This window comes from Glycine soja, chromosome 13 (genome assembly GCF_004193775.1).
Source record: "Glycine soja cultivar W05 chromosome 13, ASM419377v2, whole genome shotgun sequence".
In the NCBI taxonomy this organism is placed as follows: domain Eukaryota; kingdom Viridiplantae; phylum Streptophyta; class Magnoliopsida; order Fabales; family Fabaceae; genus Glycine; species Glycine soja.
Window position 1 is genome coordinate 24195756 of NC_041014.1, and position 13267 is coordinate 24209022.

Consider the following 13267-nt stretch of genomic DNA (forward strand, 5'->3'; position numbering starts at 1 on the left):
GCCGTTGTTTAATAGCTTTGGCGTTTTACACGAGGATGCTACTGTACAAAGAGAGTAGGGACAACAAACACTTTTTGTAGCATATCTTCATAGAAATATAATTTGTCAGTGTCACATAGTGCTCAAAGTTGACTTTCAGCGTACAAATCGAAAGAAACATTAACATTATAGAACAAAAAGAATTGAAAATTTCATGACAAGATAATTTAAATCTTCTCTTTTGTGTGCTAAGGCACAAGATGTTTACTAAACCTATGGACGCTACTCTTTAATGATTGTTTTTAGTACTTGAGGATCGAGTAATTATTCCATTGCTTTTGTGTTGCAAGTCAAGTGCTAAAACATTTGTCTTTTTAGGATTTGACGTTGAGGCAATATCGTCCGATGACTGATATTGTGGTTATTGTCTGGAGCCTTTTTTGTTCATGTTTTTTTACTTGTATCTCATGGAAATAAATGAATCTGTAGTTTAAGCATGAAAGATTAATACATAAAATTTATATTTTATTAGCATCAAAACCTTAAAAATTTTATTGTTTGATATAGTTCATTATGATTTAGATGCAGAAAGGCTTAACAAATCACTTCCTTGCATCATCTTTTTTTCCTATGTAAAGGGAAGATTCTCTCTCTTTAGAGTTTTCAAGTTAGAGGCGTATATTACTTTGAATTGTTTTATGCATTGAATCCATTAGGGGTAGACGCTCTAAGACAAGTCTATCTATTTTTGTTTTTGTTTTTCTTTATATTTCATTCGCATTCTAATGTTTTGTAGTTACTATTTTTATTATTCTAAAAATATATAAAAAAAGAGTTTATTATGACACCTTATTAATCCTATATTTGTATTTGAGATATATGGATTGTGACAACTTAATGATCTTTAATAATAGTATAGTGTAAATTATACCAATTATTCTTGAATTTTAAAGAATTTACAGTTAATATACTTCGTTATTTAACTCTAAAAAACTTTTTTTTATTTTTCACATATAACAGCATCTATTCTCCCCTCTAACGTCTTTGACACTATATATTAACAAAAAAAAGGAGGATACGAAAAAGAAAAGAAAAAAAAATGATCTCCCAATTTTTTTGTATTTTTTTATTTTGTTAGTTCCTTTCTCACTTTGATTTTCTTGCCCCTAACTTTTTTTTAAGCCACATTACGCTATACTCACAAGTACTTTCTTTCATTCTTTTTCTCTCTTTCTTTCTCACTTTTTAATTTTTACCGGATGTAAAAGACACACCCCACTTGTGGAAATGGATTCTCCATCGAAAATTAACATGAGAGAATAAAGTGCTTCCATCTCATCCATTTATAATTTTTAAACACAAGTTTATAATATTTTTATTAAATAAATTAAATAATTTTAATGGTTGAGATCTCAATGTCACTGTAGAGGACCCCACTTGCTACTTTATTAGGCTGCATCTTAATACTTTCTTTTATTTTTTTAACTTAGTTATCATAATTTAATAAAATATTGTAATATATTCTTATTTAAAGCTAATTTTAATTCTAAAATTTTCTTAATTAATTTTAAAAGTTTATTATAATATGAATGTGTTTTTTAAAATGAAATATGGATTTTTTTAATCTCTATGTGTGTCTGTGAATGTTTATAATTCTCTACATGTCAATTTCATGAAATAAACTAATCTCATTCTCTATAAATCATGTTTTATTAAAAATAGAGTATTAAGAAAAATGTGTTAGTAACACACGCCTTATATATAATTAATAGTAGTATTATATTTTGTAAAGAAGCTAATATAAGGGTCATGATTTAATGTTTTAGATGAATATTTTAATAATTAGATATATTTTTATGTATTAAACTCATTAGGTTTTTAAATTTATTTGCAAAATTTGTCTTTTTGACAAAATTCTTACCTCTCGTACCTTTTCAATTAGATGGCAGATACAACAAGCACATAGTTATATATTCCAATTTATTCCAAACTAGCTAGCTACTGATCCTATCTTTGCTTCAGGAAAAAAAAACTACTGTTCTTATCTTAATCAAACTAATCCAAACTATAACATTATGACGCGCATTCAATCAAAACGAAAGATCTTTGTTATATTAAAGGTAAATGATCAACTCCATTCCTATATTTTATACTCACTGCTAATTTAGTCTTTCTATTATAAAAATGATTGATTTATTTCACAAATATATAAAAAAGTATCGATGATTTGGTTTGACGGTCAAGTGATTTTTATTTCCATTAATATTTTAATGACATAACACGTGAAAGACAAGGTGACAAATTTAAAGTGACAAAAGTGATTTTCACATGTTGTGCAAATAATACCATATGTCTTTCATACTAAATTCCTTTCTCAATTCCCTCTACAGCAACAACATCCTTTACATTATAAGCTCAATGGGAATTTATGAAATGATGATATCAAGGACTCATTTCATCAAGGCATTTCATAATTTTTATTATCCATTTTTTGCAAATAATGTTGCTGCTTATGCCTACAATCATGTCGTATATAAGCTCCATGGGGAGCATGTGTGTTTGAATTTCCCCAATCTCAAGGATCCATAGAGCTACATTTTGGGAGCAACGGGGTGGTGGTTTGTGATGGTTGGAGAAGGAGAAGGAAGGGTAAACCAAGAAATATGTTTGATTCTCCATGTTGACGTTTATCGTTGCGGTGTTAAAGATGATGTGGGTGGCGGTGATTCACAACAAGATAATAATATATCGGAGCATCGCTTGAAGTTTTGCTCATAACCTCTTATGGTGGAGAGAAGAAACAAATGGGAGAGAGAAGAATTTTTTCCAAAACATTATGTGTTGATGTAGAACCTACCTACACACGTGAATTTGACACTTTAGCAGGAAACGGACATTACTTGGTGGTAAAACTAAATTGTTGATATATTTACATAATTGTGAATTAAATTTATTATTTTTATGATATAAGAACTAAATTGATTATTTATCTTTATATAAATGTCCAGTTTAATTTGTTTTTGGAAAGATATTCTGTAATAATTAAGATTAAACTTATCCTATCTGCATTTCGTAAGCGACAAAAGTAGATAATTAATTAACTCAAATTTTTTGGCTTCACGCTTAATTGGTTCTTAGTTCTTTCGTCTCTCTCGATCTTCCAATCGATCTACCAACTTAGAAATGTCTCTGCAGCCAAACAACAAATAGAGTATAGGAAAATTGGAGTGGAGGCTAATAAATTATAAACTTAAATCGTAGTGGCACGGCCATAATCTGATAATCACATATTCCATAGCAAATGTGTTATATGTTAAGGTGAAGTTGAGTGCAGACACTTAAGCTTCAAAGAAGCTAGCTATTCGTGATTACGTCTTTCTCGAACTTTTCTTTAGTTGTGCGTGACTGAAACTCAATATAGTACAACGTTAAATTAAATGCAACTATATATTATATAGTTTAATATTCCATATAGGCTTTGCCATGTTATTATATTATAGTTATAGTACTGAATAAAGTCTACTATCTTCTATTATCTATCTATTACACTGGAAATTATCTCCTTTATTCACTGATTTAAGATGGTAGAAACTTGCTAATTACACCTTTTTTTTATAAGTACACCCAAATCTTTCCTTTTAAATCTTAAATATCCGTTATATCTTTTATTTAATCTCTCTCACACTTTCTCTCTTTAACGCATAGGCAACGGTATTATCCATGTATACGCACAAGTATCATACTAGTTAATATGTAATGAGAGGAGTTATTGCCTCTAAAAACTATAGTTCTTATAGTGTTATGCTTGATTTTTTTTTTTAAAAAGGAAAGGAAGATTCCAGATTAATCAAAGCATTTTAAGTATGTTGACACCCTAAAAGAAACCCATCATTAACCCGATGACCTTAAATTTATTAATGATAAACAGAGAATCAAAAAGGACATAAGGGCACCAAATCAAAACTCATGTTAAAAAGAAGTAAACTTATACTAATTATGAGATGTTTAAAATCAAGTAATTAAGATCTCAAGTTTTTTTTTTTTTTGAGAGGAAGATCTCAAGCTAAAATGAGCTTTCTAAGGACATTGTATTTAATTATTTATGATATAAACTTTCATATGATTTGTGAAATATGGGTTGAGATATTTTCCAGCAACATATTCCTCTTCAACCTCTTTATCTTTTTCTCTCACTCTCACTCTCTCTCTTCAACCTCTCCATTTGTCAGCGTGGAAATAACGTAATCATCCTTTATGAGGCAGCGTCTTGGAGGAGAAAGAGAGAGAGAATGTGTGTGTTTTTAACCTTATAACCTTGTTGGCTTGTTCGGAAAAAAGCTTGACCTCCTATATTAAGGGCATGCGAGTATTTTTCTATGTTTACTATTTTATTTTTACGTACTTAATTTATTTCTTAATTTTTTCTCTTCAACTAAATAATCTAACATTCAATATTGTTTTATTATATTTTTCCTTTTTCAAATTATATTTCTTCTATTTCAATCTATTCCATTTCTCTTCTCTCTACTAAACAAAACATATATTTTGTTGCAAGAGAGGTAAAAGGACAGGATTAGATCCAAATTCTCTAAAATATTCGTCATGTACTATGTTATGCTCTGTGTAATATTTTTTGGTAGAAAATACAAGTATATAAAATAATATTTTTTTAAAAAGCAAAACAAATATATTAGATAACGAGTATAAGAGTTATCCCAACCCACATACACACACTATATAAAAAGAAAATTGTTAAGTCTTTTTATACTTGTAATGATGAAACAATTTATATCTCCCATTGATATAAATATGATATTACCGTAGGATCCTATTGTATTCTGGTACAACTAGTACCCTTTTATGTGCTAATATATATTTACATTTTGTCTATTGAAATAAAATGATAAAAAAATTTATATGTAATTTTTAAAAATTTGTCGCTGAAATTTTAGTGACACTAATATTAGTCACAAAAATTGTTATTAGTAATTACAAAGGTTTTGCCACTAATTCTTTGGTCAAGTAGAATTACTATATTAACAATAAATTTTGTTTTCTTTTGAGTATTTAAAATAATTAATTTTAGTTTTTTATTGTGTATCAGTTAATTCTTTTTTAAGTACAATAACAAGAAAGAAGTTTTAACATAAAATTTTATATAGACTACTCAAACTCATTATTAGGTCCACTTTACTGGATTATCTATCATCTATCAGTCAATCCTAACGCACATATATATGCTCCAAAAACGTGTTTGTTCAGTTGATGATGATATAGTTGTTTGTTAAAAATATCAAGCAAATAATCATCGCCGACATTAATAAATTGCTGTACACATGAGGAAAAAGTAGTATTTGAATTCTCATCCTAAAAGCAGAAAAGGTCCTAAGTGAAATATTGGGGTGATTCCCAACCTGGCTGTGGAGCAGCGCAAGGCTGGTGGGGGAAGCTTAAAAAGATAAGAAATCAATCACATATATCCTATCATATCAAGAATATGGGACATGACTAGCTAAAAGGAACATATATCTAAGTGTATTCCTCTCTCATATATCTTTGGTGTGTGGGCATTTGGAGGATTGTTTTTTGGAGCATTTGAAATGATATAGTACTACTAGGAGTAAGATTGGAATGGTAGTGGCTAGCTATGCAATACTATCATTCATCCATTCCAAATCAAATTTAATAATATACACACACAACCTTTAGAGAAACGCCAAGCTCGTAGATTACAATATTTTCATGAAAAGGAGAGACTCCTATGAAGTTCGAGGCCTCATGCACATGCTTCCCTCCTTCCATGAAATTTTAACCACTTCTAAAGTGGGGTACGTACACCGTTAATTTTCAAACCAAAGAATTCATATGTAGAGTCACAAAGTAGTAGTTGTAGTGCATATGTATATATATTTGTGTGGTCGACTTGGGAGTTAAATAACACCTAGAAAAAGTCATTGTCAACTAATCAAATAAGACTATTAAGACGTACCTAATTAATTTGGCATCCTTTATCATTATCATATGCACGTTAAAGTACATAATTAGGATTATGTGTACTACTCACCGAAAGTGATGTGCTTCAATAATTTCTTAGCCCTCCACGTACCAATGAAGTAAACCAAATCACACTAACTTTGTAGATTCACATGCCCTTCCAATCAAAGTACAAGAAGGTGAAACCATCATGCTACTTTGCTATAAGATAATTTGATCATGTTTTGATGATAATTTGATCATATTGAAGCAATATCTAATTTTATTGCAATGTCGATTTAACAAGGCTCTTATTAACACTCAACACTAATTGGTGGTAATAAAGAATTATAAGATTTTGTATCATATATTTGTATATTGTGGATTATTTAGGTAAAGGTTTCTAAAAGTGGGTTGGTTAGGGAGAGTTTTGTTTTTGTATTTGGTTGGAAGGTAGAAAGCAAGTATAGAAGTTAATGAACAAATATAGTTGGCCAACGTGGGACTGACACATGGCACCCCGCGTGGTGTGAAAATTGGGTTGGCGGAATGGGCTTTGTGGGCCGAAACAACCCTACAACTCGCGTATCCAATTATTTTGGGGGCTACCACACTTGCGTCACATGAGCCTCTTAGAGCAAGTTGATTCTTTGGTAGATTTATTATTGAGTAATAAAATGTGATTATTTGGAAAAATGTATATTTTATTATTATAATCAATCATGGGGAATTATGTTAAGGAAAAAAGTCATAGTTTTAAGCAAATATAATTAGTGGGTTCTATGATCAATCCTTGTTAATCTTATTTGATAAGAAATGAGGTTTTCTAACATGACCATGTTCCTATTTCCATAAACTTTTTAATAAGTAATTATAGGAGAAAAATAAAAAAATTAAAATGAATTAAGTTATTTTCATAAATTAAAATTAACTCACGTACAAGTTAATTTATAGAATATCTCTCAATTAGCTTTTCTAAGAGCTGATTTTAACATAAACATAAGCTAATTCTTATGAGAAACTTAATTAATTTCATCTTTACATTTTCTTTTTCTGTAAGTGTTTACTGAAAATGTTTATCCAAATAAAGCCTACATTACATCACGTAACAAGAAGAGGGAATCAAAATTTCTCTTCTCTATTTCAGTTAACTTTCAATTATCCACATCAACTTAATTTCTCCCTGCCAACTAATCAACAAATTGTATATGATTTTTTTTTCATGTTTTAAATTGATTTTACTTTACAAATATTATGTTAGCTTAAGTGAAATTGGACTCAAATATTTTGAGTAATGTTTTATGTTTGAGTCTAGTGAGTAAAAAAAAAGTGATTGTAAGAGACAGTTCCATTAATTAAGGTGATCAACTAGAATTTTTTTAGTAAAAATTATTCATCAAAAAACTAAAAAATAATACTTCACATTTATAATATGATAAATAAAACTTATTTCACTTTTTTGTTAATCTCATACGACTAGATATTAATGATCATTATTGTTATTCCCTCTTCATTATTTATATGTTAGATCGACTAGGACGCTTCTTAATTGGGTCTTTTAAATTTTGTTGCATTGATGATATTTATCTTTATCTTTTGCGATTCATGTAATTATCAAGATAATAATTTTTAAATAATTTTCTATTAAGTTTATGTCATTTCAGAAATATGTTTTAGAATTTATTATTTAGCTTTGTTCAGTTTTATATGCACTCCTTATCAAAAGAATCACGTAATAAATCTTACCTAAAGGGTAATGATAAGAATTTTGGAAAAACCTCGTTACTAAAGTTAGCCAATATAATTAGAGAATTCAAACCTTTATAAAACACACACCTGAATTCCTTATTTTCAATGTGGAAGTAGTAAACACTGCTTGAGAGACATGATAAAAAGAATTGGCATCTATTATTAAGAACTTTTAGAAAATAACATCACACAAAAAGGTATTCATTGTAGTTAAATAGTTAAAAGCCTTATAAATTTCACACCGATATTCCATACCTTCAATATGAAACTTAAGTTGCATACCTTATAATTGAATCCTAATACATAAGATTACAATTTGGAGGTTGTTATCCTTATCCTTGCAAATTGACCCTTCTGTTTTTTGTGCTTTAAACAACGACCCCTGTCCACTCCAGTTCTCCGTAAGAAGATATCGTTATTGACTATTACCGGTATGTAACAGATGTCATGCTGGCACATTGGGTGCATGAAAATCCCATGCCTCGGCTAACTGTGTCGCACTTATCACCTAACTAATCATCTTGCATATCGCAAAAATTTATATTTTTATGATATGCAGAATAATTAGTTAAATGATAATTGCGACACAGTTAATTAGAGACATGCCTTGTGATGATGATGAAAGAAAACTTTCTAAAAGGAAAAAATATTAATCAATGAGTGTCTTTCAAATATTGATTAAGAAATTAAAAAATATGTAAAATCATATTATTTATAAATTTTTTTAGGCTCTTAATTTTTATAATTAACATTTTTTCTTTTTAGGTTCGTATTCCACGGAAGATCCATGCAATAATGTCACTTCATGAAATATTCACTAAAAAAAAACAAATGACATGATAACAAGAGAAAAAAAGGGCATTAACTCTCCACTTCAATCACTCATTTCCAAATCTTCTATTTAAGCCCCTCCAACCCCCTCTCTCCTTTCAATCCAAACTCAAACCTCAAAAAAACCAACTCTTACTTTTTTTTCTCTCTCTGAACTTCCAAAACTGCTTCTTTCAAACAATCTCTCTCAGCAAACCCCAAAGGCCAATTAAAACTCAGAAAACCAACACAAGAGAGAGTGAAAAATGGAGAACTTGTTTCGCCTAGTTGACTACGAGGACATGTTCTCAAAACGTTGCATTTGGGTCAACGGACCCGTGATAGTAGGAGCTGGTCCTTCAGGGCTAGCCACAGCAGCATGCCTCAAACAACAAGGGGTACCCTTCATGGTTCTCGAAAGAGCAGAATGCATAGCTTCCCTGTGGCAAAAACGCACCTACGACAGATTAAAGCTCCACCTTCCAAAACAGTTCTGCCAGCTCCCTAACCTTCCATTCCCCAAAGACTTCCCCGAATACCCCACCAAGAAACACTTCATAGACTACCTCGAATCCTATGCTCAGAAATTCGAGATCAACCCACGGTTCAACGAGTGTGTCCAGTGTGCTAGGTACGATGAAACCAGCGGGCTGTGGCGGGTGAAGACCGTTGCCACGTGTGGCTCCGCCAAGAGCGAGTTCGAGTACATTTGCCGGTGGCTCGTGGTGGCCACCGGCGAGAATGCGGAGTGTGTGATCCCTGATATTGAAGGGCTTGGTGAATTCAAAGGTGATGTTATTCATGCCTGCGAGTACAAGTCTGGAGAAAGCTTCAAAGGGAAGAAAGTGGTTGTTGTTGGTTGTGGCAACTCTGGCATGGAGCTCTCACTTGACTTGTGTAACCACAATGCTTCTCCTTCCATGGTTGTTCGTAGCTCGGTAAGTTTCTTCTCTTTTCTTGTAAGGATCTGACTCCTCTAGAGTGAGCAAATCGATACATAAGAAAGCAATCATCAGCGACGACTGAGACTACTTACTTTACACCAGCTTACTCCAGAGGAGTAGACTTTTGGACAAAACTTAGATACAGTACTTTTTTTAAGTGTTTCTGAGGATGTTGTCCAATTAGAATTGGAGTTTTACCTTGTTATGCGTATCGTCTAGGTGAAACTTCAATTATAATAAGAAAGCATAGCCAGAAACACTTAACTGCTTATAAGTTTTTTTTCCTACATTTTTTTTTAATGTTTTCAATATAAAGAGAGAGGGGAATTTTGAGGGTGGTGATTAAATGGGGTTGTTCTGTTTTTGATTTGGCAGGTTCATGTGTTGCCTAGGGAGGTGTTTGGGAAGTCAACGTTCGAATTGGCGGTTTTGATGCTGCAATGGTTGCCACTTTGGTTGGTTGACAAGATTCTATTGGTGTTGACATGGTTGGTGCTGGGTAACATGGAGAGATTCGGGCTCAAAAGGCCTTCAGAGGGTCCATTGTTGCTGAAGAACACAAAGGGGAAGACCCCTGTGTTGGACATTGGTACCTTGGAGAAAATTAGATCCGGTGACATTAAAGTTGTGCCAGAGATTAAGAGGTTCAGCAATGGCTACGTTGAGTTTGTTAATGGTGAAAAGCAAGGAGTTGATGCAGTTGTGCTTGCAACCGGGTACCGCAGCAACGTCCCTTCTTGGCTTCAGGTGAGAAATTGTTACTTTCTATTCTTACAAGAAAGAAAAGTGTCCAATGTCTATTGTCTAGTCACTAGTGTCAATAGAAAAGAGATTTTTTTTGTTTTGTTTTGTGATCATTATTATTATATATTTATATTCATGGCTATAGAAGATTGTCAGTCATGAAAACTTTTTTGGGGTAGATTTTTTTTGTCCTTTTTTCCAACCCCAATATATTTTTTTAGAAGCTTCTTTGTTTTGGACCCTTTTTGAATAGTAACTAGTATTTTATTTTATTGATTTTTTTTGTTTAATGGGGCAGCAAAATAATGTGATTGTGGTTATGTTATGTGCAGGAAGGTGAATTTTTCTCCAAGAATGGTTTCCCAAAATCTCCATTTCCTAATGGTTGGAAGGGAAATGCTGGACTTTATGCAGTTGGGTTCACAAGGAGAGGGCTCTCAGGTGCCTCATCTGATGCTATGAATATTGCTCAAGATATTGACCAAGTTTGGAAACAAGAGACTAGGCAAAAGAAACAACGCACCACTGCTTGTCATAGACGTTGCATTTCCCAGTTCTGAATCACTCTAACTCAAAATCAAATACAACTACATACAAGCAGTGATGTTTCTTTTGTCATAGGAATTTGTTGGTGTATAAACAAAATAACAATATCTTTTGTAAGAATACAGAAAAGAAAAAGAAAAATACACGAATAACAAAGAGCAGAGCAACATAGGCCATAGCCCTCTCCCATGGCCCAAGTTTTTGACTTTTTTTGGGCCTTATTTCTTTAGGAAACCAAGGATGATGAGGCTTTTCAGTTTTTACGATTTGTTTTCCTATATTCGTACGGCGTATACATGTAACCATATTTCATTGATCAAGTTAAATAACAATTTGAATTTCATTTCCATCTCTTCCCTGTATTTAATATATTTTCTTAAGATTTATAAGCAATTTTTGTCTGTTTTCTCCTTTCTTTTAGCAAAGAAACTTATGTTGGTGATTAGAAGTGATTTTTTTTTTCTCTCACTCAAACTTTGTCAACAAGGACGAATCTTAGGGTTGTTGAGCCAAAATTTGGTTGCAGCCAACATTTATTGGTCAAATATGGAAACCCCAAAATCTTGATGAAAAGAAAAGGAGAAAAAGGTTACCAAAAAAAGTTTCCATTTTTAGGCTTCATCTTAGATTTTTGAGTCCTTGCCTCTTTGCTTCCATCGATTAGACTTTCTCCGATAAGATTGGGACTAGGACTAATCTAACTGAAGAATTTTCATGATAGACTTTCTCAACTTGTTGGGGGTAGATTTAAAGCAGCTAGCCAACAAACTGGATGCAAATTTCCTTATCCCGGGTTGAGTATCTTGTGATGGATCTTCATGTGATGTAAAAGTTCATTATCATGTTGATATAAACACATTGGAGAATAAGATGTTCTAACTTACCTTGTCTTTTCTCTAAATAGTAGAGAGATTATATATCCTATAATTAGTGGTCCACAGCGTCAATGGTTTGATGTTTGTGACAACTTGTAGGGCCAACTCCATCGCCCCCATCACATCTCTCTCTCTCTCTTCCTTAGAAATTAAAGCCAAATTTAAGATGGCTACATAACAATATTCTTGTTATAAAACATATACATTGATATATTGGGTTTGACCCACATATAGAACTGTGAGGTTATTCAAACAATTGTTGCACTGCACATGGTCAAAGCTTAATTAGAAGAATCAAACCCTTAATATAAATTGCACCCAAATCATTTCTGTAAACCATAATTCCTGAATACCCTGAATATAATCCAGTTCACATAACTTAGGACCTAATTATTAAGTCATGTTTAGAGAGCGAGTTGTTTAATTTTTAATAAAATAAATATAATTAATCTTAAGGCTCATTGTCGAATTTAAAATTCAAGGGTGCAACTTTCAATTGGAGCAACTTGATGAGATTTCTGGAAACACTTGGGTTCAGATGTAAAAACACGTGATAAAAAATTAAAATTAAAACCATATAGATCAATTTTGGAAATTAAAATCAAGTGAAAAACTGGGTCTTGATTTTCTAAGGTCTAAGACTCTGACCAATGGCACTAGCTAGGTCATGAAGAACGCGTCTTTGCAGTAAACTAACTGCATTTTACCAGCTCTTCATAAAATGAATGTCTATCAAAGACTAAAGAAAAGTTTGACATGAACAGTAAACATTTCAAAGAGGGAAGGATATAAAAATGTACCAAATACACTGCATGGTTGATTACTCCCCTAAATAATTTATAGAAGACCTAAAAATTATAGGGTGTATGACTAAGATTCAAAGAGTTAGCAAGTTAAGATTATGTATATAATCTGTAAAAGCTTCAAATTTGAAAATACTTTGCTTTTACCTAACCAATTAGAGTCATATACCTACCTCTTAGAAATTCTTATTTGAATAGGATTTAATTTAAATATATTAACATTGTAAAATCTAATAATTTTTTTTATAAGCCAATGAAATTTTATTAAAGAAGACCAAACTTGGCACAAGATGTGTCAAAGTTTAGTGAAAAATTACGTACAACAGCGCATTCGGTATTTCAATACCCATCAATCTGACAACCTAGCCAAGAGAAACATATGCATAAAGACACTGTAAACCCATTACATGACTATGCAGAGCAACTTTTACTTCCCTGCATTGGTACAACTTTTGCTCCCAAAAAACATATAAACTAACTAAAAATAGAACCGGTGCATGTTTTTATCATTTCCATGCTGTCCCATTGAATTTGCTTCCAACTCCTCTCAAGAGACTGCAATCTGTGAAAAACTTACACCATTCTGCAGAAGCTCAAACCAATCTGATGTTACCAGTTACCAATCATTAATTGTCAAATATAATAAAATTATTGGATTTATTAATAATTATTTCAAAAGCTATAATAAATAAGTTGACGATATTGACAAGATTTAATACAATTAATAGATAACTGGGTTCTTTAAACATGCATGTTGTCAGGATTCAATTTTGAAACATAAGTTTTCCAACCAGTAACCAAGAATGGTAAAATTAAAGATTGAAAGTAGAACTAAATTATGTGA

At 31.7% G+C, this 13267-nt stretch overlaps 1 protein-coding gene across 1 annotated transcript; it reads left to right on the top strand.

Moving 5' to 3' along the window:
• The first annotated feature begins 8648 nt into the window (after positions 1-8648).
• On the top strand, positions 8649-11096 carry LOC114381843 (probable indole-3-pyruvate monooxygenase YUCCA5). Its single transcript, XM_028341066.1, has 3 exons — positions 8649-9449; positions 9831-10202; positions 10532-11096. Exons 1-3 carry the CDS (start codon positions 8778-8780, stop codon positions 10757-10759), a joined length of 1272 nt encoding a protein of 423 aa, XP_028196867.1. The 5' UTR covers positions 8649-8777; the 3' UTR covers positions 10760-11096.
• Positions 11097-13267: the final 2171 nt, after the last annotated feature.